Genomic DNA, 23120 nt, shown 5'->3' with positions numbered 1-23120 from the left:
AAAGCCAAATGTCCTTGCTACTAAGCCATAACAAACTACTATTAAATATGACCTGAGAATTTAATTAAATGGTTTCATTTAATGAAAAGGTGAATCTATACTAATAAAAGGCAAAGCCCTCACTGACTGACTGACTGACTGACTCACTGACTCATCACTAATTCTCCAAGTTCCTGTGTGGGTAGAAGGCTGAAATTTGGCAGGTTACAGCTTACTTACAAAAGTTGGGCAGGTTTCATTTCGAAATTCTACGCGTAATGGTCATAACTGGAAGGTATTTTTCTCCATTTACTGTAATGGAGTTGAGCTCGAAAGCCATGGGGGGCGGAGTTTCGTGTGACATCATCACGCCTCCCACGTAATCACGTGAACTGACTGTCAACGCAGTGCGTTGAAAACCAGAAAGACCTCCAAACAGCGCTGAAGAAAACATGCATTATATAATTGAGAAGGCAACGAAACAATAAGAAGCAAGCGAGTGACATATACTACCATATTCATGAGTGCTGCTACTTCGGAAAGAAAGCAAGGTGTAAACCTAAACTTTAAATTAAGTTCATAGACAGGCTGCTGCTGGCGTTTCAAATGCCCACGGGTAATGCGGGATACAAGTTTAATGAGAGGACACAGGATATAAACGAGAGTTTTGATCACTTTGTAACTAAGTTAAAATTGCAGGTGAAGGGGTGTGCTTATGCAAATTCCGAGAGACTGTGTTTGTGGGGAGTTGACAGTTAAGGCGGTTGGGGGAGTCACGTCATCATCTCCCCTCCAATTTACCTCGTTTCACTCTGAGCTGAGCTCCGCGGCTAACGCAGTCTTTCGAAGCAACTTCGTTACACTACCACCTAATACTCACAGAAAAATCCACAAGTTAATACACAGGCTGTCTCTAGAGTTTCTCCACACTGAATCCTCCAGGCACTACTTACAAAAGGTTATACTGACAATCGTGTTAACTTATTTATAAAATCTATCCTTTTCTTAGCACAAGCACAGCTGAGAAGCTTCGATGCATGTGCTCCATAACGCGTTAAAAAATAATGCATTTAATCACACTTTGCATTACAAGCAAAGGGAACTTTTGTCAATGCATGATTTCCTGGTACACGATTACATTGATCAGCATCCCAATTCATTTTACCCTCGCACCACCTTGGTTTGAGAAGAAGTATGAAAAAATATGAGGTTACCACAGAAAAACAGATCACCAATTCAAGCTTTATGAATAATCGATTCGCCATCAATAATTGTTTTGGTAAAGACATACTCAGTGTAATCCTCCTTTCATTTTATAATTTTTCCGCCACTAGCCATGATTAAATGAGCGATAAAAACGTAAGAGCGGCGAGGTGACTTATTTAGGCAGGCATATATATGACAGCAACACTCATGACAATGTCAATCATGTTACGTTATTATTAAAATGTTTCCTTTTCTTTTTAATTACTTCTTTAACACAGCAAAAGTTGAGCAGCAGGGACGTCTCACCAGTCTACACAAGACCCACCGCGACTGTCCCCAAAAGGCGCTCATATTGTCAGCAAACACATCTATCTATACTATATAAAAGAAAAAGGCAACTTTCCTTTCCTTTCTTTACACCTTTTTTCCTTTTCTCCCAAACCAAAGCCTTTCTCTCTTAACACTGCAGAGGACACAAAACTAATTTTCTTTAATTGCTGGTAATGCCGGTAAGGCACATTACCAGAGGCAGAAATTTGAATGTTCACATAGAAAATGTAATTTCTATACCACAGCCGTCGTGTAGCGCCTTTCAAAAGGGATCAACTACCAAGAGATGATCCATATACATTTTAACTGCTGTTAGAACCACTTACCTGTTGTGTTACACAGTCTTTAAAATGTAGTTTACCCGCAACCACTCCAGTAGTGCTCAATGTACCTGTACTTCTTAAAACGTTAATGTTTTACTGTTTAATAACTTAGACTATATTTTATTATTTTTCCTTTGCACTCAGTGACCAAAGCTATACACACACATATAGACACATACATATATATACCTGTGTGTATGTTTGCATGTATGTGTGTATATATATATATATATATATATATATATATATATACTAATAAAAGGCAAAGCCCTCACTCACTTACTCACTCACTCACTCACTCATTCTCCAACTTCCCGTGTAGGTAGAAGGCTGAAATTTGGCAGGCTTATTCCTTACAGCTTACTTACAAAAGTTGGGCAGGTTTCATTTCAAATTCTACGTAAGGGTCATAACTGGAAGCTATTTTTCCCATATAATGTAATGGAGTCTTGAGTTGGAGATGGCGTGGGGGGAGTTTCGTGTGACATCATCACGCCTCCTACGTAAGTACGTAGAGAACAAGGAAGAACTCCAAACAGAGATGAGCACAAAGCGCCATTTCACAATTGAGAAGGCAGAAAAACATTATGAAGCAAATGATGCATACAAGCATATTCATAAGTACAGCTACTGCGGAAACAAAGCAGGCGTGAACCGTAAGTTTATATTAAATTAAGTTCATAGACAGGCTGCCACTAGCGTTTGTAATTTAGTGCCTGCCCATATAAGGCCGTCCATCAGCGGCAATCCAATACAAACACTGCCGGTAAATATTCACGGGTGAAGGACTGTGCTTATGCAGAGGAAGATGAGATGGTCAGGGTGGTGTTTGGCACAAACTCATTGAAACTGCGAGAGAAACTTTTAAGTGCGGGTCTTAGCTGACATTACACGAGATGGCACCAGCACAGCTGGGAACCTTCGATGCAAGAACACCAAGCGGCTCACGTGAACTGACGCAGTGCACAGACAAAAGGCAACAGTTCCAAAGAGTGCTGAGTACAAAACCGAATTACACAATTGAGAAGGCAGCAAAAAATATGAAGCGTCCTGATACATACAATCATATTCATAAGTGCAGCTACTGCGAAACAAAGCACACGGTGGAAAAAGTGAATGTCCCGCTAAAGGAAGACAGTGTAAAAAAACCCGTGCATGCAGTTTGTCACATCTCAGATAAAGAGGAAGACGAGCTGTTTATTGATGCAGTAAGAACTAATCGATGAATGAAACCTCTTATCTTTACAACGATTGACAAACACGGAATGTAACTTGAACACAACACATCGCATAAATACGACCTGATTGAAAGAAATAATGATAATCAAATCCTTGATGACAGCAACATTCAATAACACTCACAAAACAATTACTGTATATTGACAATCATGTTACGTTATTTTTAAAATGTTCCCTTTTCTTTTTCATAACTTCTACTTCTCCACTGTGATACACGGGTATATATATAAATGTATATATATACCCGATCTACAATACATACTTTAGCATAGACAAGCCACACGCTGTGGCAATTGTAGAGTCTTAAGCCTCTAATGCCGACATTCGAGGTTCGATTCCCGAGAGGGATGCACTGAGTATGTACGCTACCGATTCATTTTACCTTCGCATCTCCTTGGTTTGGGACGTATGAAAAAATATTAGGTTAACACAGAATCATGTTACGTTATTTTTAAAATGTTTCCCTTTCTTAGCACAAGCACAGCTGAGAAGCTTCATGCATGTACTCCATAGCGCGTTAAAAATAACATTTAATCACACTTTCAATTCCAAGCAAGCGGGAACTTTTGTCAATGCATGATTTCCTGGTACATCCATTACACTGATGCACACATCACAGCTACAAAAATGTTAGAGTCGGAATAAAGCGTTCCTACGACTGATCATTTGACTACCCGAGCGAAGCCTTGATAAAAGCATGGTTTTGTGCACACTGAAAAGCAAGCAAAATTAGATGCATTACAGAAAGCGGACTTTGTGGCTCTTACTGGGGATCATTGGACTTCCGTGACCGTTAGTAATTCTAATTACATCTAATTACAAAATGTTCAATGATCACACTGTTTTAGCCTAATGTACAAAATAATTTTGGCTAATGTTACTCAGAGTTTAAAGATTAAGTTGGTCAAATTACCTTTTATGTTTCTGACTTATTTTTTAAGAAGAAAAACTGCACTTTATGTTGAAATTTTGGTTATTATTATTTAAAGACAATACTATTCTGAAAATGTACTTAAAGTACTTAAACTACCACTTTATTTTTAAGTCTGCCCAATTTTAACCAGGGATGATATTTTTGTTTCTGTTTTGAATTCAAATGCAGTTTAAAGCTTTTTTTCAGAAATTAAAACAGCTTCAGTTTACAATATTCATGTCCATGTCTATTATTTGATTCTGTCGCCCACTAAAACCCTTTTAAATTAAAAAAAAACATTTGCGATTTGGGGCAAATTTACGTATCGATTACATACGATTAATCAAGATTAATTCTTACACAGCCTCTAATTAATTGGATTAATTTTTTAATCGAGTCCCACCTAATATATATATATATATATATATATATATATATATATATATATATATATATATATATATATATATATTTGTATATATATATGTGTATATACAGTATATATGTAGATATGTATATATGTATATATATGTGTGTGTGTGTATATATACAGTATGTGTATATATATGTATATATATATTTATATCTATATGTATATATGTTGTAAGATATGGCCGGCCATGTACCCCGGCCAATACCCCCAAGCGCCAGGTGGAGCCCTCCTTGCAGCATGGAGGTCCCCAGAAGACCAGCAGGGCATTATGGACCATGTAGTTTTTGTGCACCGCCCTGCTGGATGCCATGGGGGCCACGAGAGGGAGCTGCAGGGAGGACCGAAGAATTCTTCATGCCCTATGACCCGGAAGTTCGTCATAGGAAGAGCGACGGGCTTCGGGTGAGAAACATTATTTACCCTGACCCGGAAGGAATAAGGACTTGTGGACTGTTGGGAAGGAACACCTCGGGTCAGGGAACATAAAAGGACTATGTGAGCTCCCAGGCGATGAGCTGAGTTGGGAGGCAGGGTGGCTAAGCGTCTGGGAGTGGAGGATTTGTTATTGATTATTGTCTATTGGAGTATTTGGGAGTAGAGGGTGCTTTGTGCACTTTATTATAAAATAAATATAAGTATTGGACTTTTACCTAGTGTCTGACGTGGTGTCTGAGGGTGCAAGGGTGCGAGAAGCATCATAATCTGTTACAATGTATATGTATATATATGTATGTGTATATATATATGTATATATATATATATAACTGTGTATATATATGTGTATAGATGTATATATATATATATATAAATAAATATATATATATATATATATATATACGAGGTGTGGCAGAAAAGTAATGATTTTTTATTTACCAAAGTTTTAATTTTTTTCAAACATCAATGTTATCCCCTTCAAAGTAGTTCCCTTGGGCAGCTACACACTGATGGAGACGTTGTTCCCACTGTTGGTAGCAGCTGGAAGTCTTCAACCGGTATGGTCTGCAGCATGTCCGTTACACTCTTTTGGATGTTTTCTAAAGTCCCGAAATGATGTCCTTTGAGGACATTTTTTAGTTTAGGAAAAAGGAAAAAAGTCACACGGACTGTGATCAGGTGAATAAGGGGGCTGGGGAACCACAGGAATGCCTTTTGAGGTCAAAAATTCTGTTATGGAGAGGGCAGTTTTCGGCACCATTTTGGCACAGACCTTTCGCATGTGCAAATGTTCAGTCAAAATTTGATGAGCGGTAAATCTGTTCAAATTTAATTGTTCACTCAACATTCTTAATGTTAAACGACGGTCTGATCTCACAAGAGTGTTCACACGTTCGATGTTTTCATTGGTTTTCGAAGTTGAAGTCCTCCCTGAACGGTGTTCATTTTTAACGTGTTTCCTGCCTTCCAAAAATGATTTGTGCCAGCGAAAAACTTGAGCTTGGGATAAAGAATGTTTCCCATAGGCCTGTTTTAACTTTTCAAACATCACACTTGCCGTTTAATGGCACAACGTTGCTCCAAATTCCGCTGTTCCATTTTGCGTGACGCACAACCAAAAACACAACTTCGCTAATAGCAGTCACAAAAATCACGTAGTTAATGAAAGGAGCTGAAACTCGCACTGAGCTATGGGAGGGTACTGATACACGTGCTCTATCAAGGACAACAGCGCAGCGTTGCCAGATTGCTTGCAGTGGTGCCAGTCTCATTACTTTTCTGCCACACCTCGTATATCTATATTTATATATATATCTGTATGTATATGTATATATGTGTCTGTGTGTGTATATATATATATATATATATATATATATATATATATATATCCATCCATCCATCCATCCATCCTCTTCCGCTTATCCGAGGTCGGGTCACGGGGCAGCAGCTTAAGCAGAGAGGCCCAGACTTCCCTCTCCCCGGCCACTTCTTCCAGCTCTTCCGGGAGAATCCCAAGCGTTCCCAGGCCAGCCGGGAGACATAGTCCCTCCAGCGTGTCATGGGTCTTCCCCGGGACCTCCTCCCGGTTGGACGTGCCCGGAACACATCACCAGGGAGGCGTCAGGAGGCATCCTGATTAGATGCCGAGCCACCTCATCTGACTCCTCTCGATGCGGAGGAGCAGCGGCTCTACTCTGAGCCCCTCCCGGATGACTGAGCTTCTCACCCTATCTTTAAGGGAAAGCCCAGACACCCTGTGGAGGAAACTCATTTCAGCCGCTTGTATTCGCGATCTCATTCTTTTCGGTCACTACCCATAGCTCATGACCATAGGTGAGGGTAGGAGCGTAGATCGACTGGTAAATTGAGAGCTTTGCCTTACGGCTCAGCTCCTTTTTTAGCACGACAGACCGATGCAGAGCCCGCATCACTGCGGATGCCGCACCGATCCGTCTGTCCATCTCACGCTCCATTCTTCCCTCACTCGTGAACAAGACCCCGAGATACTTGAACTCCTCCACTTGGGGCAGGATCTCTCCCCCAACCCTGAGAGGGCACTCCACCCTTTTCCGGCTGAGGACCATGCTCTCAGATTTGGAGGTGCTGATTCTCATCCTAGCCGCTTCACACTCAGCTGCGAACCGATCCAGAGAGAGCTGAAGATCACGGCCTGATGAAGCAAACAGGACAACATCATCTGCAAAAAGCAGTGACCCAATCCTGAGTCCACCAAACCGGACCCCTTCAACACGCTGGCTGCGCCTAGAAATTCTGTCCATAAAAGTTATGAACAGAATCGGTGACAAAGGGCAGCCCTGGCGGAGTCCAGCTCTCACTGGAAACGGGCTCGACTTACTGCCGGCAATGCGGACCAAGCTCTGACACCGGTTGTACAGAGACCGAACAGCTCTTATCAGGGGGTCCGGTACCCCATACTCCCGGAGCACCCCCCACAGGATTCCCCGAGGGACACGGTCAAATGCCTTTTCCAAGTCCACAAAACACATGTAGACCGGTCGGGCAAACTCTCATGCACCCTCCAGGACTCTGCAAAGGGTGAAGAGCTGGTCCACTGTTCCGCGATCAGGACGAAAACCACACTGTTCCTCCTGAATCCGAGGTTCGACTATCCGACGGATCCTCCTCTCCAGAACCCCCGAATAGACTTTTCCAGGGAGGCTGAGGAGTGTGATCCCTCTATAGTTGGAACACACCCTCCGGTCCCCCTTTTTAAAGAGGGGGACCACCAACCCGGTCTGCCAATCCAGAGGCACTGTCCCGATGTCCATGCGATGTTGCAGAGACGTGTCAACCAAGACAGTCCTACAACATCCAAAGCCTTAAGGAACTCCGGGCGTATCTCATCCACCCCCGGGGCCCTGCCACCAAGGAGTTTTTTGACCACCTCGGTGACTTCAGTCCCAGAGATGGGAGAGCCCACCTCAGAGCTCCTCCTTGAACCGTCACCTTATCGTGGTGGAGGGGTTTGCGTGTCCCAATGATCCTAGGAGCTATGTTGTCCGGGGCTTTATGCCCCTGGTAGGGCCACCCAAGGCAAACTGGTCCTGGGTGAGGGATGAGACAAAGAGCGGTTCAATAAACCTCCAATGAAAAATAAAAACTGTGGACGACGTTTTCCCTTGCCCGGACGCGGGTCACCGGGGCCCCCCTCTGGAGCCAGGCCTGGAGGTGGGGCTCGATGGCGAGCGCCTGGTGGCCAGGCCTGCACCCATGGGGCTCGGCCGGGCACAGCCCGAAGAGGTAACGTGGGTCCTCCTCCCCATGGGCTCACGACCTATGGGAGGGGCCAAGGAGGTTGGGTGCAATGTGAGTTGGGTGGTGGCGGAAGGCGGGGACCTTGGCGGTCTGATCCTCGGCTACAGAAACTGGCTCTTGGGACGTGGAATGTCACCTCTCTGAAGAGGAAGGAGCCTGAGCTAGTGCGCGAGGTCGAGAGGTTCCGGCTAGATATAGTCGGACTCACCTCAACGCACAGCTTGGACTCTGGAACCAATCTCCTTGAGAGGGGCTGGACTCTCTACCACTCTGGAGTTGCCCCCGGTGAGAGGCGCCGAGCAGGTGTGGGCATACTTATTGCCCCCGACTTGGAGCCTGTGCATTGGGGTTTACCCGGTGGGCGAGAGGGTGGCCTCCCTCCGCCTCGGGTGGGGAAGGGTCCTGACTGTTGTTTGTGCGTATCGCTCAACAGCAGTTTGGAGTATCCACCCTTTTGGAGTCTCTGGAGGGGTTGCTAGAGGGCATACCTTCTGGGGATTCCCTCGTTTTGCTGGGAGACTTCAATGCTCACGTGGGCAATGACAGTGAGACCTGAAAGGGGCGTGATTGGGAGGAATGGTCCCCCCGATCTGACCCCGAGCGGTGTTTTGCTATTGGACTTCTGTGCTCGTCACGGATTGTCCATAACGAACACCATGTTCAAGCATAAGGGTGTTCATATGTGCACTTGGCACCAGGACACCCTAGGCCTCAGGTCGATGGCCTTTGTGGTCGTGTCGTCGGACTTGCGGCCATATGTCTTGGACACTCGGGTGAAGAGAGGGGCGGAGCTGTCAACTGATCACCACCTGGTGGTGAGTTGGCCGATGGTGGGGAAGATGCCGGTCAGACCTGGTAGGCCCAAGCGTGTTGTGAGGGTCTGCTGGGAACGGCTGGCAGAGTCCCCTGTCAGAAGTAGCTTCAACTCCCACCTCCGGCAGAACTTCAACCACGTCCCGAGGGAGGTGGGGGACATTGAGTCCGAATGGGCCATGTTCCGTGCCTCTATTGTTGAGGCGGCTGACCGAGCTGTGGCCGCAAGGTGGTCGGTGCCTGTCGTGGCGGCAATCCCCGAACCCGTTGGTGGACACCGGCGGTGAGGGATGCCGTCAAGCTGAATAAGAGTCCTATAGGACTTTTTTGTCCTGTGGGTCTCTGGAGGCAGCTGATAGGTACCGGCAGGCCAAGCGAACGCGGCTTCGTTGTTGCTGAGGCAAAACTCGGGCATGGGAGGAGTTTGGAGGCCATGGAGAACGACTTTCGGATGGCTTCGAGGAGATTCTGGTCCACCGTCCGGCGTCTCAGGAGGGGGAAGCAGTGCAGTGTCAACACCGTATATAGTGTGGATGGTGCGCTGCTGACCTCACTTCGACGTTAGGGTCGGTGGGAGGAGTACTTCAAAGACCTCCTCAACCCCACTAACATTATATATATATATATATATATATATATATATATATATACATATACATATACACATGCCAGCAACACTCATGACAATGACAAAACAATTACATTGTCAATCATGTTACGTTATTATTAAAATGTTTCCTTTTGTTTTACTTCTCCGCTGCCAAGCGTATATTTTGCTATATATATATATATATATATATATATATATATATATATATATATATATATATATATATATATATATATATATATATATATATATAAATAGATAGATATGAGAACAACACTCATATCAATGACAAAACAATTACATTAACATGTTACGTTATTTAAAACATTTTTCGTTTTCTTTTTCATAACTTCTTTAACACACTACTTCTCCGCTGCGAAGCGCGGGTATTCTGCTAGTGAATAGATAAAGGCCTGGGAGAACTACTACTCACAGCTCAAAAACATGTAAAATATTCCCACCTTACTACTTGGAATTTGACTAAAATAAAAGTTTTTTTTGTATACTGGATTATTAGCTTGTGAGGTTTCTTTTATTGGTATTATTTTTGTTTGGTGTGGTGTATATACCCCAGGAAACACTATCTAACCGAGTCCTGTAGCTTACCTTGATTCCTTGTTCTCATCCAGCTGCATGGGCTCATTTTCTTTATAAGCTGGTATATCACCTGGAAGGTAGTTCAGAGTAGGCTCTTCTAAGCTATCATAAATAGAATAATTGTCATTATCTTCTTCATTGTCATCATTCCTATACTCTACTTCATTTTTACTGTGGTCACTTGGCTCATCCCGATAAACCAGCTTCTCTGTCTGGTGGATCCTCCTTTGTAGATCAAATTGATACTTGCGTTCCTGTGCAAGACTTTCTGTGTCTGATTCCAGAGAGTCTCGTAGACTAAGGTGGAGATCATCTTCTATAGTAGGAGGACTCTCTGGTACCTCTGGTAGCCTTGTGTATGGAGCTCCTGGTTCAATAAGCTTTTTGCGATTAGTGGGGCTGATCTTATCCATATCTTGGTTAATGGTAGGCCAAGGTGCTAGTGGACGCCTTGCAGCCCAAAAGAAAGCTGCATGACGTCTTGGAAATACAAAAGTTCATTCACTCATTCATTATTGAATCTGATGAGTTATTGGTCACCTGAAAAGAAGTGAAAAACTTTAGTATGCATACTGGAAAAGGCATTAATTCTCTTATCATTCTTTTGCTTTATCCAGGACAGTTTACTGCACTGAGCCAGAACCCGATAACAGCAATTTTGGGCTCAAAATGGGCTTACACCTGACCAACATAATTATTATCAAAAGAAGAGTTTTTAGTCATTTATTTTCTAGACCTGCATATTCCAATTTTACATAATCATAGATGATGGATTGATGTGCCTGATACTGCCTAAGACATGCTAAAAGAAGGGAAAACCATCCTGAACCTAGTAATAAATTAATAATGCATTTAAGTTATATAGCACCTTTCTCATGCTCAAAGTGCTTCACAAATATTCAGAAGGGTAAAAAAAATATCACAGAAAAGATTAAATATTTAACAAGGGATATAAACTAATATCAAGTTTCATACATCAAATAATACAAAAAAAAAATCAAATAACCGATTACCGTAATATATGAAATGCAAAGTTATGAATTAGAATTACAAAAAATAAACAGGAATAAAATATGCAAAAACACAAAATGTTTAAGGGCAGCACAGTGGTAGCACTGCTGCCTCGCAGTAAGGAGACTAGGGTTCGCTTCCCGGGTCCTCCCTGCGTGGAGTTTTCATGTTCTCCCCGTGTCTGTGTGGGTTTCCTCACACAGTCCAAACTCATGCAGGTTAGGTGCATTGGCGATACTAAATTGTCCCTAGTGTGTGCTTGGTGTGTGGGTGTGTGTGTGCCCTGTGGTGGGCTGGCGCCCTGCCTGGGGATTTGTTCCTGCCTTACGCCCTGTGCAGCAGACCCCCGTGACCCTGTGTTAGGATATAGCAGGTCAGACAATGACTGACTGACTAACAAAATGTTTAAAAAAAACAACGAACAAATAACATTATTTCTGTAAACTTAAATAACACAATAAAATAAAATGCATTGAAAGAAAGTCAGAAAAACTTCAAGAAGTGGGAAGATATTTTACGCAGATAGGAACAGCAGCAAGGTATGCTGTCTTTACATTGAATATAGTGCCAGTCCATCAAGCGGCACACTCACTTATGCATCTACTCTCTAAAATAAGTCAAGTTAGAGTCTGCAATCAAAATTAAATATCCATTACCAATTATCAAAGTTCCTTAAACTAGCTCAGGGTCACAGATGCCAGAGCCTTAACAGGTATATTAGGTAAAAAATAAGAATCAACATGGGACAAGATGTCAATCCAGCAGAAGGCACTCTCACTGTAACACCCACTCTATGCAAGATCTATTTTGAGTCACCAGATAGCTTAAAATGTCCATCAGCCCTTTTGTTATCAAATATCTAAACCAGATAAGGGTTACGGGAGCTGGAGCCCAAACCATTACCATCAGATGAAAGGTAGGAACCTGGATGTGGAGCAAGTTCATTCGCAAATTGTTTTCCAAATGAACAATGACCCCCAGCGTATTAAAGTTGAGGCAAAATGTCTTAAGGACAACAAGGTCAAGGTATTGGAGTGGCCATCACAAAGCCCTGACCTTAATCCGACTGAAAATGTGTGGGGTACGAGCAAAGAGGTCTAGAAAACTGTCCCAATTACTACAGTATAGTTCTGTCTGAAGGAATGGCCCAAAACTCTAGCAACTTATTGTAAGAAGCTTGCAGAAGACTACCCAAATGTTTGGCTCAAGTTAAACAATTTAAAGGCAATGCTACTAAATATTAACAAAGTTTATGTAAACTTGCCAACCATTGGAATTGTGATACAGTCAAAAAAGTGAAATATATCTGTGAACATTACTGGAAAAAAATACTTTTGCCACGCACAAAGCAGATGTCTTAAAAAATATGCCAAATTTATAGTTTGTTAGTATAAAATCTGTGGAGGGGTTATAAAGTGCATTTTAAAGAATACACCCTAAGTGTATGTAAACTTCTGACTTCAACTGTACATACTGTACATATAACATTAGCTTAAAAAGACTGCTGGGCTGAATGGCCTATTCTCATTAAAATTGTTCTAATGCTCTAATATACAGTGGATTCAAAAAGCATTCACCCCTTCATTTTCTATAAACTTTAATGTGTTGTAGATTTAGTTTCAAACGGATAAATTTGTAATTTTTGCCCATCAATTAATGCTCAATAAAACATAATGACAAAGTGAAAATATGTTTTTAGAAAGTTTTGTAAATAAATTAAAAATCAAAAACTGAAATATCTAATTCATGTATTCAGACTTTTTAGAAGCCTCTTTGGCAGCAATTACCACTTTGAGTCTTTTTGGATAAGTCTCTACAAGCATTCCACACCTGGATTTGGGTGCTTTGAGCCATTCTTCCTGACAGATGATCTCAAACTTTGTTAAATTAGATCGGAAGCATATATAAACTGCCATCTTCAGGTTTCTTAGCAGATGTTCTATGGGGTTTTAAGTCTGGGCTTTGGCTGGATCACTCAAGCACGGTCAAAGATCTGTCACTCCAGTGTTGTCTTGGCTGTATGAATTGGATCATGGTCATACTGAAAGGTAAGCCGTCACCCCAGGCTGAGGCTGCATGCGCTATAGAGCAGGTTTTCTTGAAGAACCTCTCTATATTTGGCTGCATTCATCCTTCCCTCAATTCTGTCCTGTCTCCCTGTTCTTGTCGCTAAGAAGAACCCAATAGAATGATGCAGCAACAATCATGCTTCACCATAGGGATTGTATTAGGCTAATGATGAGCAGTGCCTGATCAGCCCTTAAGTTTAGTCAGATTGCAAGCTCTAGGAAGAGTCCTGGTGGTTCCAAATATCTTCCATTTAACAATTATTGAGGTCACTGTGCTCAATGGAACACACAAAGTTTTATTTTTCTTTTTAATTCTTGCCCAGATACATGTCTCAAACATAATTTGATCATGAAGATCTAGAGAGAGTTCCTGCACAGATGTGTTGTGTGCCTTTCTAAACAACTTCCAATGAATTTAGTTTGCCGCAGATGGGCTCCTAGTCAAGCTCTAGACACATCTCAAGGAAAATTAAGTCAAACAAGATGTATCTACTTAAATAAATGAGTCAGTTTTCAATTTTTAATAAATTTGCAACCTTTCTGAAAAGATGTTTTCACTTTGTCAATACAGGTTACTGAGTGTAGATTGATAGGCAAAATTGACACATTAATCAATTTAAAAAGAAAACAACACCACCAAAAAAAAGGGCAGAAAAGTTAAGGGGTCTGAATACGTTCTGACTCCACAGTACATATAAACCACACATACTGTATTTGATAAATCAACACTGTTCATCTGACTATGGAAACATAAATAAAGGCAATATAAATTAAGTCAAGGTGTGGTGGGCTGTGCTGTCTCAAGCATCTATAGTGTAGACCAAAAGGGGTTCTCCAGATGAGACCATAACATCTAGCAGTCATCAGCCACTAAAACATTTCTAAATCAAACTGAATGCTATTCCATATATATATATATATATATATATATATATATATATATATATATATATATATATATATATATATATATATATATATATATATATATATATGTATGTATGTGTGTGTGTGTTTATTGACTGACTCAACTTTGGACAAGCTGTCATGCTTTAACCACCAAGGTAAAGCACAAAAAATGTCCATAATACTATTGTAACAGACATCACAACATATTATCATGTGAAAATTTTACTTTTGCAGTTTGTTTTGACAATTATAATGCTGTTAGGAAGGATGAAACATATACAAAATATAATAACTAAAATAGAAACTACAAACATTATTTCAATTTAATTTTCTATTAAAGAATCATTGCACCACCAGCCTGAAAGCAATCTAAGTCCATTGGATATTTTTCTAAAGCTCAAAGAAATCTCTGATTTTGTTTAGGATTGGGGTAAGTGTTCTAAGAAGAGAACCCATTAAATTATTAATAAATAAAAAAACATGAAGGAAAATTTTATTAGACTAGTTTTTACATGAATAAACCAAAGCTTACCCATAAAAGTTATTATAATTTGAACAGCATTCCAACAGAAGTCCTACATATATGAAAAATATGAATCATACACCACCTTTCAGTTCTTCATTACATAGTACAATCTAAAAAGCTAAGGAATATGGGATATTTTTTCGGCCACCCAATATTTATTGTGGAGTCAGCTAAAAAGAATAATACATTACAGAGCACTCTCAAACCTGTATAATTCAATTCAGGATCAATGGGTGCTGGAGCCCATCTGACAATACCTAAGTCTTCTGGATCCTGAATTCAAATACTAATATAGTCACTGCTCTTTTTATAATTTACAAGTTCTCAATATTTATGTAGAATTTATTTTATTTGTATAAGTGTCTAAGTCATATTGATGGGCAACTATAAATTGGCTCTGTACAAGTGAGGGCAAGTGGGGCCTTATGATAGACTGGTACAAGTAAATAATTGGTTTATGGTTTGTGCCTGTTGCTGCAAAGATGAACTTGCATTCCATGTGATCTAAAAATATTACAAGCAGGTTCAGAAAAGTAATACACAAATAAGGAATCAATTTTATGCTACTATTCCACCACGTCCAAAAATAATTAAGCCAACTTCTCTTGTATAGCAGTTTATTTTGTAAATGATTTTCTGAGCCTTTTTTGTTCATTAAATGGAGGCAGGGAACCAGAGTCTTTGCAGCAACAAAACCAAGACAATTATGAGTTCTAGATGAAATATCTTTTCAGCGCAGTGCACCTGGACTCACATGCAAGCCCCAATCATCAATTCACCCAAAAGTAAGCCTTCAGAATGTTAAATTTAGACAAACCTGAGGAAATGATATAAAATTCAAACAGAATGAACTCCAGCCAAGTCATGAAAATGTCAAAGTACAACTACGTTTCCACAAAATTAAATACTGAAATAGGACAAGTACTCAGTTTAACAATAAAAAAAATGATTATCATTTAAAAAATACATAATGAAGACTGAGAAGCAACTGATAGGTCTTCTGACTGTTTTGTTTCAATAGTTGATATCAATGAAACCCATGACATAAATAACATACTATACAACACAGTAATGTTCTATTTTTATTTTTTTTTTGTAAGCTAGTGTTCTTCCTCAAAAACTCCTACTTGCATTATCTTATACTTTCGGAAAGAAAAAATAAGAAGCAACATTTTACATGCTCCAAAGGAGGCAGGTGCCCTTCAACTAATGACTACAAACCAGTGGCACTTATGTCTCACACCATGAAGGCCTATGAGAAGATGGTCCTGGACTATATTAGTCCTTTTGTGGTAGACCTCCTGGACCCACTGCAGATTGCTTATCATAGACTGGAGTGGAAGATGTTATTATTTATCAGCTCCAGTAAGAGTATTCTCATCAGGCAGCACTGTGAGTATTATGTTTTTCGATTTCTCCAATGCCTTTATTACCATCCAGCCATCCCTCTTCAATGGTAAACTCAGAGATATACGGATGGATGAAACACGTTATCCTGGATACTGGACTATCTGTCGTGCAGACCCTCAGTTTGTGAGACTCAAGAACTGTGTGTCTGATATGGATATGTGCAACACTGGAGTACCACAAGAAACAGTCCTGTCTCCTTTTCTCTTCACTCTGTACAGTTTTGCCATAAATACAACAATAGGCAGTAGCGAAGGAGAGAACTAAAAACTGAGTGTCATTTTGAACAATGCTGCACATCGTTTCTCTGACACACAAAAACTGGTGACTTTCAGTCAATAAATCATTTAGCAGTAATGTGTCAAGAAACGCTACCAGGGCTCCTTTATACCTCAGCAATACGCCTGTATAATCCCTCGCTGTGACTGTGACAGCAAAGTCAGAAGTATTTTCTTTTCATTTTTCTTCCTTTTCAGTCATTCTAGTGTGCATTCAGATCATAGTGTGTATGTGTCTGTCTGTCTGTCTATCTGATTATGTATTTATTTATTGAGCTTCTGCAAAAAGCCACATTTCAACCGGGGGAAAATAAAGTTCTATTCATCTGTCTATCTATAGTTTATTTTGAAGGAGACTAAAAGGTTGTTTAAGTAAAAGGGTCAATTTGCAAAAGGTGTAAGTGTTCATACGTACTGTTTTTATCGTGATAATTTCTTGTGTTCGAAGTATTTAAATCTTTTTTTACAAGTTTTAGTTACTCCCCACTCTCACTTGAATTCAAAGTGCTCCCCTGTCACTGGTGCCAGCACGCAATGAAATCCGAAAAGTATGTAGCTGTACACGGCAAGTAATAAACATTAAAAAAAAAAACAGAAACTCGAGGAATACGTATGGAACGAAACTACAGTGTCTCGAAACTCAGTCTGGCTGCTTTACATAGTCTATTTAATGTTTTATACCGATCGTAATTTCACAGGTAAAATGCTAAATATGTGTCGGTTTATGCCTCAACTCTCAATTTTCACCTGCTACAAGGAAAGTACTAGATAACGAAATGCAAGGAGCTTTGCTTGCACTTTTAAGTTTCTACACGAAAGGCCGTTATCAATGGACACGTACAGATTTTGGAATGTGATTTATCGTATGAAATAAATAAATATATAAGTACTTCAAAACTCACCAGTTTTCCAGGAACAGTCCCTCTCCCCTGCATTTCAATAAACAGCGTCGCTGCCATGGAAACAACAGCCCGGTGCGTGTCGGTACAAAATTGACGCCATGTTGGTAAGGAAAAATATACTAGCAAGTCTGCTCAATCAAGTAATGTGTCTGCCAGGTATGCCAAGAAACAGATGAATATTAATTATACAGGTTCGGGTTACGATTTTAGTATTGAAGGTGTGCTCCCCAACCCACTCTCTCAACCGGTCGTCGAACTCTAGTGATACTGAGTCGGTACCGTTTATGGAAAGTCCAGTGCGCACGCTCCAGTGGCACCAAAAGATTTGCGCTCCTGACAGTCCGAGGTAATTGCACAACGATCACCGAGGGGTATCGGGCGTCACCTGGACCCCCCACCCTCCAGGTCGTCAAAGTCGAATAATACCGACTATCCGCTATGGACAACGAGAGGTGACATCCGTCAACCTGTCTAAGGCTTCAAATGATCATCGACCGGCAGAGCCCACATTGCCTCTATTAGAACATGAATCCGCTCTCACAAGATAGCACTTGATTCCTGGTACCGGATAAGTAATAAACTGGTTAAAGATAATCGCATTTAATGCATTTTTATTTACCCTGACCTAAATAACTTTTTTTAAATAATATTTTTCACAAGACCTTCGCTATTAATAAAGCATTTTTCTAAATTAATTTCCGGGGCACAGGAAGGCGTAAGTCACCAGATAGCCAGTCAAAGAATCGATTTAATCCTTGTTGAAAAGAAGTTCAGTAAGTTTATGCCACAATGCTGAAGCTTTCCAAGTGCAAAAATTGCATCTGATCATCAACTAGTGCTATGCAACAAGATGCAGCTCAAGAGAAAACATGTAACAAAGTGTGGAGAGGAGCAGTGATTTATGATAGGATTAAACTGCAAGAGAAAAAAGATGAGTTGACAAAATGTGTTATAGAGAGCTTGAAAATTAGTAAAACTCTTAAGTCTAGAAGAAAGGACAAACAACAGCAATAGAAGAAGCAAGAAAATCAAGAAAGCATTGGATATGCAGCAAAACATTAAATTTGGTGGGAATAGGAGAACATTCAAGAGAGAATTGAAGTTGAACCAATAAAAGCAAAAGTGTTCAAGGAACTGAACAAAGTGGTTAAGGAACATGCAGCATCAGGCAAGTGAATGTGGATTGAACATCAGTGTCATACAATAGATAAAGCTATTGGAAGTTGCAAGATACAAGATGCATTCAGGATGATTAAGAACCTGAAGTGAGAATTCAAGCCAGTCATGACAGCCATTAAGGACAAAGTGGGGGTAAGTTATTTCAGGGGCCAATTACATCAAAGGGCTGTATGCAGCTACAAACATATATAACTACTGATGTCTTTGAAGACACGAAGAAAAGAGATGGCAAGCCAAAGAAAGCAAACAGTGAAGGTGGAATATTGAAATCAGAAGTAAAGAGTGTAATCAGCAAGTTCAAAAATAACAAAAGCAGTGGAATTGTTCAGATACCAAAAGAACAATTTAAGGCGGGGGGCCTCAGATAGTAGAGGAAATATGGAAGATAGCTAGTGAAATATGGGAAACAGACCACTTGCAGAAAGGCTGGTGCAAATCCACAACCTTGTGGCACTACCAAATAAAGAAGACCTGATAAACTGTTCAAACTACCAAACAATAGCTTTAATTGCTTGTAGGAGAGATTGAGAAACATATTTAAAAATAACTTAAGTGAACAAACAGGTAGCATTCAGGAAGGACAGAAGCACTACACACAAGATGTTAATGCTTGGATTAACTGCTGAAGAAATGCTAAGCAAGTCAAAAAACCTTTAACACTGCTTCATTGGCTTCAGGAAGGCAATTGACTCAGTGTGGCATGAAGGATTGTAGCTTTCACTTGCAAGTATGGGAACTCCAGAGAAACTGATCGGGGTAACAAGAAGTTTGCAGAAATGTTGTGATTGCTGTGAAGACCAAGAAAGGAGTACGTAGATGGAACAGAGCAACAATAGGCAGTAGACAATGAGATTTAATTTCACCATTACTTTTTATAATAATTCTAGAGAAGACCATGGAGGCATGGTGATACAGGAAAGGAACATTAAGGCTCTCCAATTTGTGGGTGATATAAAATCTGTTAGCCAGAAAAGGAGAAAGATCTGTAGATATAGTTGACAGAAATCCATCAGGCTAGCAAAGACTTTGGACTGTACATCAACAGGGATAAGATAAATGTGACGGTAATGGGTAACAACAAAGCAGCATAGGCATTAATAGAAGGTGAAAAACCTGCTTGTGTAGTCATTTTCATATACTGTACACTGGTAAAATGATAACTTTAGATAACAGTACTTCTTTTCCCACTTTTATGTTGGGTCAACATGCATAATCAACAGTGCACCTCCTCTCCAGTCAAGCTATTTTCCTTCAGATCTTCTTTTACTTTATCCATCCACATCTGCTTTGGCCTCCCTTGCTTTCTCTTCCCATGTACTTTCATTAATGTTATTCTTTTTGCTCACATATTCATTGTCTCTCCTTATCACATGTCTATACCACATCAACCTACTTTCCTTTACTTTGTTAGATATCTCTCCCACTTTTGTTGTACCTCTGATTGTCTCGTTGTTATTGTCCTTTTTTGTAACTCCACATATATCACTCCCTTTATTGCCCATGTCTTAGTTTCATACATCTTTGCTGATCATACTACTATCTTAAGGGCCATACCTTAAACCTTTGCCTTAATGTTTCAGTCACACAATACTTCTGATACCTTCTTCCAATTCTTCCATCTGCACAGCACTCAGAGTTTTCTCTACATCGATTTTCCATCTTGGCTTATCAATGATCCTAGATATTTAAATGTATCCACTCTTTTCAACAGCTTTCCCTTAGGGCAAATTTCTGAATCCTGATAATCATTAAACCTCATACAGTATATTCTGTCTTCTCCCTTCCAAAACCTTTCTCCATTCTTCCAAGTTCCTCTTGTGTGGTGCTTTAGATATTGTAACAATTAAAGAAAGGAAATCCAACAGAGAATTGAAATAGCAAATAGTGTCTTCATTAGCTCAATCATGATTTGCAAGAGCAAGAACATCAGTGTAAAGACTATACTGAGAATAACAGACACAAGTGATGTCTTTGTTGTTATATGCATCCATGTCTTGGACTGTGAAGAAAGTAACACACTAGTTAAGTTGAATATGCTTGAAATGAAGTACCATAGAAAAAGAGTGGGAATAACTTGGATGGACATGGTCAGCAGTAAAGAGATTACAAAGGAGTTGTACACCAGAGTAACAGTAGATACCAATATCAAAGTGAGGAAACTTGCAATTTTTGGAAATGTCTGTAGGATGGCAATTGATAAAGTGTTTGAAAGAGCAGAAGGAACAAGAAAAGGAGGATGTGGTCAAAAAAAGCAAGTATCAATTTCTACTATGAAGAGGAGACTTATAACTTGGATGGACCTGGGCAGCAGTAAAGAGATTACAAAGGAGTTGTACACCAGAGTAACAGTAGATACCAATATCAAAGTGAAGAAACTTGCAATTTTTGGAAATGTCTGTAGGATGGCAATTGATAAAGTGTTTGGAAGAGCAGAAGGAACAAGAAAAGGAGGATGTGGTCAAAAAAAGCAAGTATCAATTTCTACTATGAAGAGGAGACTTCATCCAGTCTGCAGTAGTCCACAGTCCTTATTTCAATGCCCTATTTTGTCCTTTAAGGAACAACTTTCTTACTGCCACTCACCCTGTCAAACCTGCAGCACAAAGTCTCCACTTCACAGTAGAAACTGAGATGTGCATTTTCAACCACAGTTATTGCTGTGCTTGAAGCTGTTGTGCTGTGAGGCGCCCATAACGGAAGCTGGTGACCCTCAGAAACTTGTCTTCTGGGTTGGGTGGCTTTGAGGCTGCCAGATTACTTTCTATCAGAATTTCTTCCAGTTTCCAATTTCCTTTGGATTGTAGGACACCACACTTACTGACAATTGGATTTTTTTTTTGGCAATTTCTCAAAATGAAAGGCCTACACTTCTAAGGGTAATAATGCTCTCATTTCATTTGTTAATTGTAATTTTCTTGCCATTATCACAGGAATATTGTCCAAGTAGTACTTCAGAGGGTGTATTAACACAGTCTGTTCCAATTGTGCTTTAAGACAGAGGGTTTTTAAGTAATCAATAAAAGTTTGGACACCTGTACAAATTGTTTGCTTCAACTTGCAAGGCTTTATTTACTTTAATTTCTGCATAACATCTGTAGGTTGTAACCTATTAGTTGGTCACTGAAGCAGGCCCATTTGTAATATTCTGATACTTTTTTCAGTGTTTGCGAACCTAAACACCTCTGGTAGTTTACTTCTTAACCTTTCACCATTTTAGGCCATTTATTGCATTTCACCTGAGTTCTACCAGTAGTGTATATATTTGTGTGCCATAGAAACAAAGTTCCCTGTGATGCATCAATACCATTGTTTTGCATACTACAAAAATAAAAGGTATATTATATAGTCAGTGTAGCACTCAACACAGCTTGCAAGCTTGAATGAACTTGGGCTAATTTTACTCCACAAACATAGGGCATTATTTACTAACATGTCCACAACCCAATATGGGTCATGAGCCATAGCAAGAAAAACTTCTGAGTATCTGCATGATATCTACTTAAATGTACTCCTAGCCATCCTTTTGTGACTGCAGCACCAGAACACTGCAGTAGCAAGGGACTCACTCCACTATAAAAAAAAAAACTAAACTGCCAATGCTACTGGTACGTCTCCATCTCTAAACACACTATATGATTACGCCCATCAAGTTGATCTGCTTAAAACACACAACCCTGTCTTTGTAGATTAGTACAGTAAAACACCTGGCCAAACTGACTGCAAAAGAAACCATAAGATATTCCCAATCAATTAGAATTTAACGGCCCTTACTTGCCTTGTAGACTCAATTACTTATGGATACAGAATGCATACTGCACTACAGCAAGTGCCCGTCGTGAATTCTCAGAATCATTGGCTTTTTCCAGCAGAAACACAGCAGTTAGCAAAACCCAGGTTAGTAAATTGTCTTTAAAACTGGTGTCAAAGACTAATGGGAGCCATTATACACTAATTAATGCACAGCTTCAGCCAAGCTTGACCTGAATAACTTTTGTTAGGGGGTTCTTTGGGAAATTAGAAGTTAAAAATTCAAACATTTACAAATGTTTGATTTTACAAACATTTAATAAACATTTGAGTGGAAGGCAGCCATGCACATAATTCACTTAGCTCCATATGTGCAAAGCATACCATTATTCCACTTAATCTTTTGAGCACATTTAAAATTGTCCAAAATGTTTCCACAGCAAGATTAAACCTAACTTTGCAACTGAGCCCTAGCCTCATTAGGCCATGTGCTTTGGGCATGCACCAAACGATCATCATCCGGGACCAAAATCAAATGCCTATCCGACAACCTTGGTGTCTCAATCACTCCTAATCCATTAACAGCCATGTTCGGTGCACTTAAAGTGGAGGACGACAAACTGTTAATTGCCTTTACTTCACCATTAGCACACAGTCTTATCTTGCACATCCTGAAGAATCCTAGCCTCTTTCAAGTCAGTGGGTAATGGATATTATATACTACCAATAATGGCACACTTACTATACTTGGACATTCTTAGGTTTTCATCCTAAGTACATTTAGCATTTGTTTGCAGAGAGGTTGATGCACTTGCTGCTCCCTGAGCAGCTCTCCTTTTCTCCACCATAGCAGCCCGCTTCTTTTGTTGGCATCTTTTCACGATAAAACTTAAGTCAGCGTTGGTGTTGCAATTACTTATGTTTTAATTTCTTCACTT

At 40.1% G+C, this 23120-nt stretch overlaps 1 protein-coding gene across 1 annotated transcript in view; it reads right to left on the bottom strand.

Moving 5' to 3' along the window:
* jhy (junctional cadherin complex regulator) overlaps nt 1–17868 on the bottom strand; it is a 105134-nt gene extending 87266 nt beyond the window's left edge. Inside the window, exons 1-2 of the mRNA XM_039764119.1 lie at nt 17257–17868; nt 10164–10694 (exon numbers count right to left, since the gene is read on the bottom strand). Of these exons, the coding sequence (XP_039620053.1) occupies nt 10164–10567 (404 nt within the window). The 5' untranslated portion in view covers nt 10568–10694; nt 17257–17868. The remainder of the gene's footprint in view (nt 1–10163; nt 10695–17256) is intronic.
* Nucleotides 17869–23120: the final 5252 nt, after the last annotated feature.

Source organism: Polypterus senegalus, chromosome 9 (assembly GCF_016835505.1).
Source record: "Polypterus senegalus isolate Bchr_013 chromosome 9, ASM1683550v1, whole genome shotgun sequence".
NCBI lineage: Eukaryota > Metazoa > Chordata > Cladistia > Polypteriformes > Polypteridae > Polypterus > Polypterus senegalus.
This window is presented reverse-complemented; position numbering and strand designations above follow the sequence as displayed.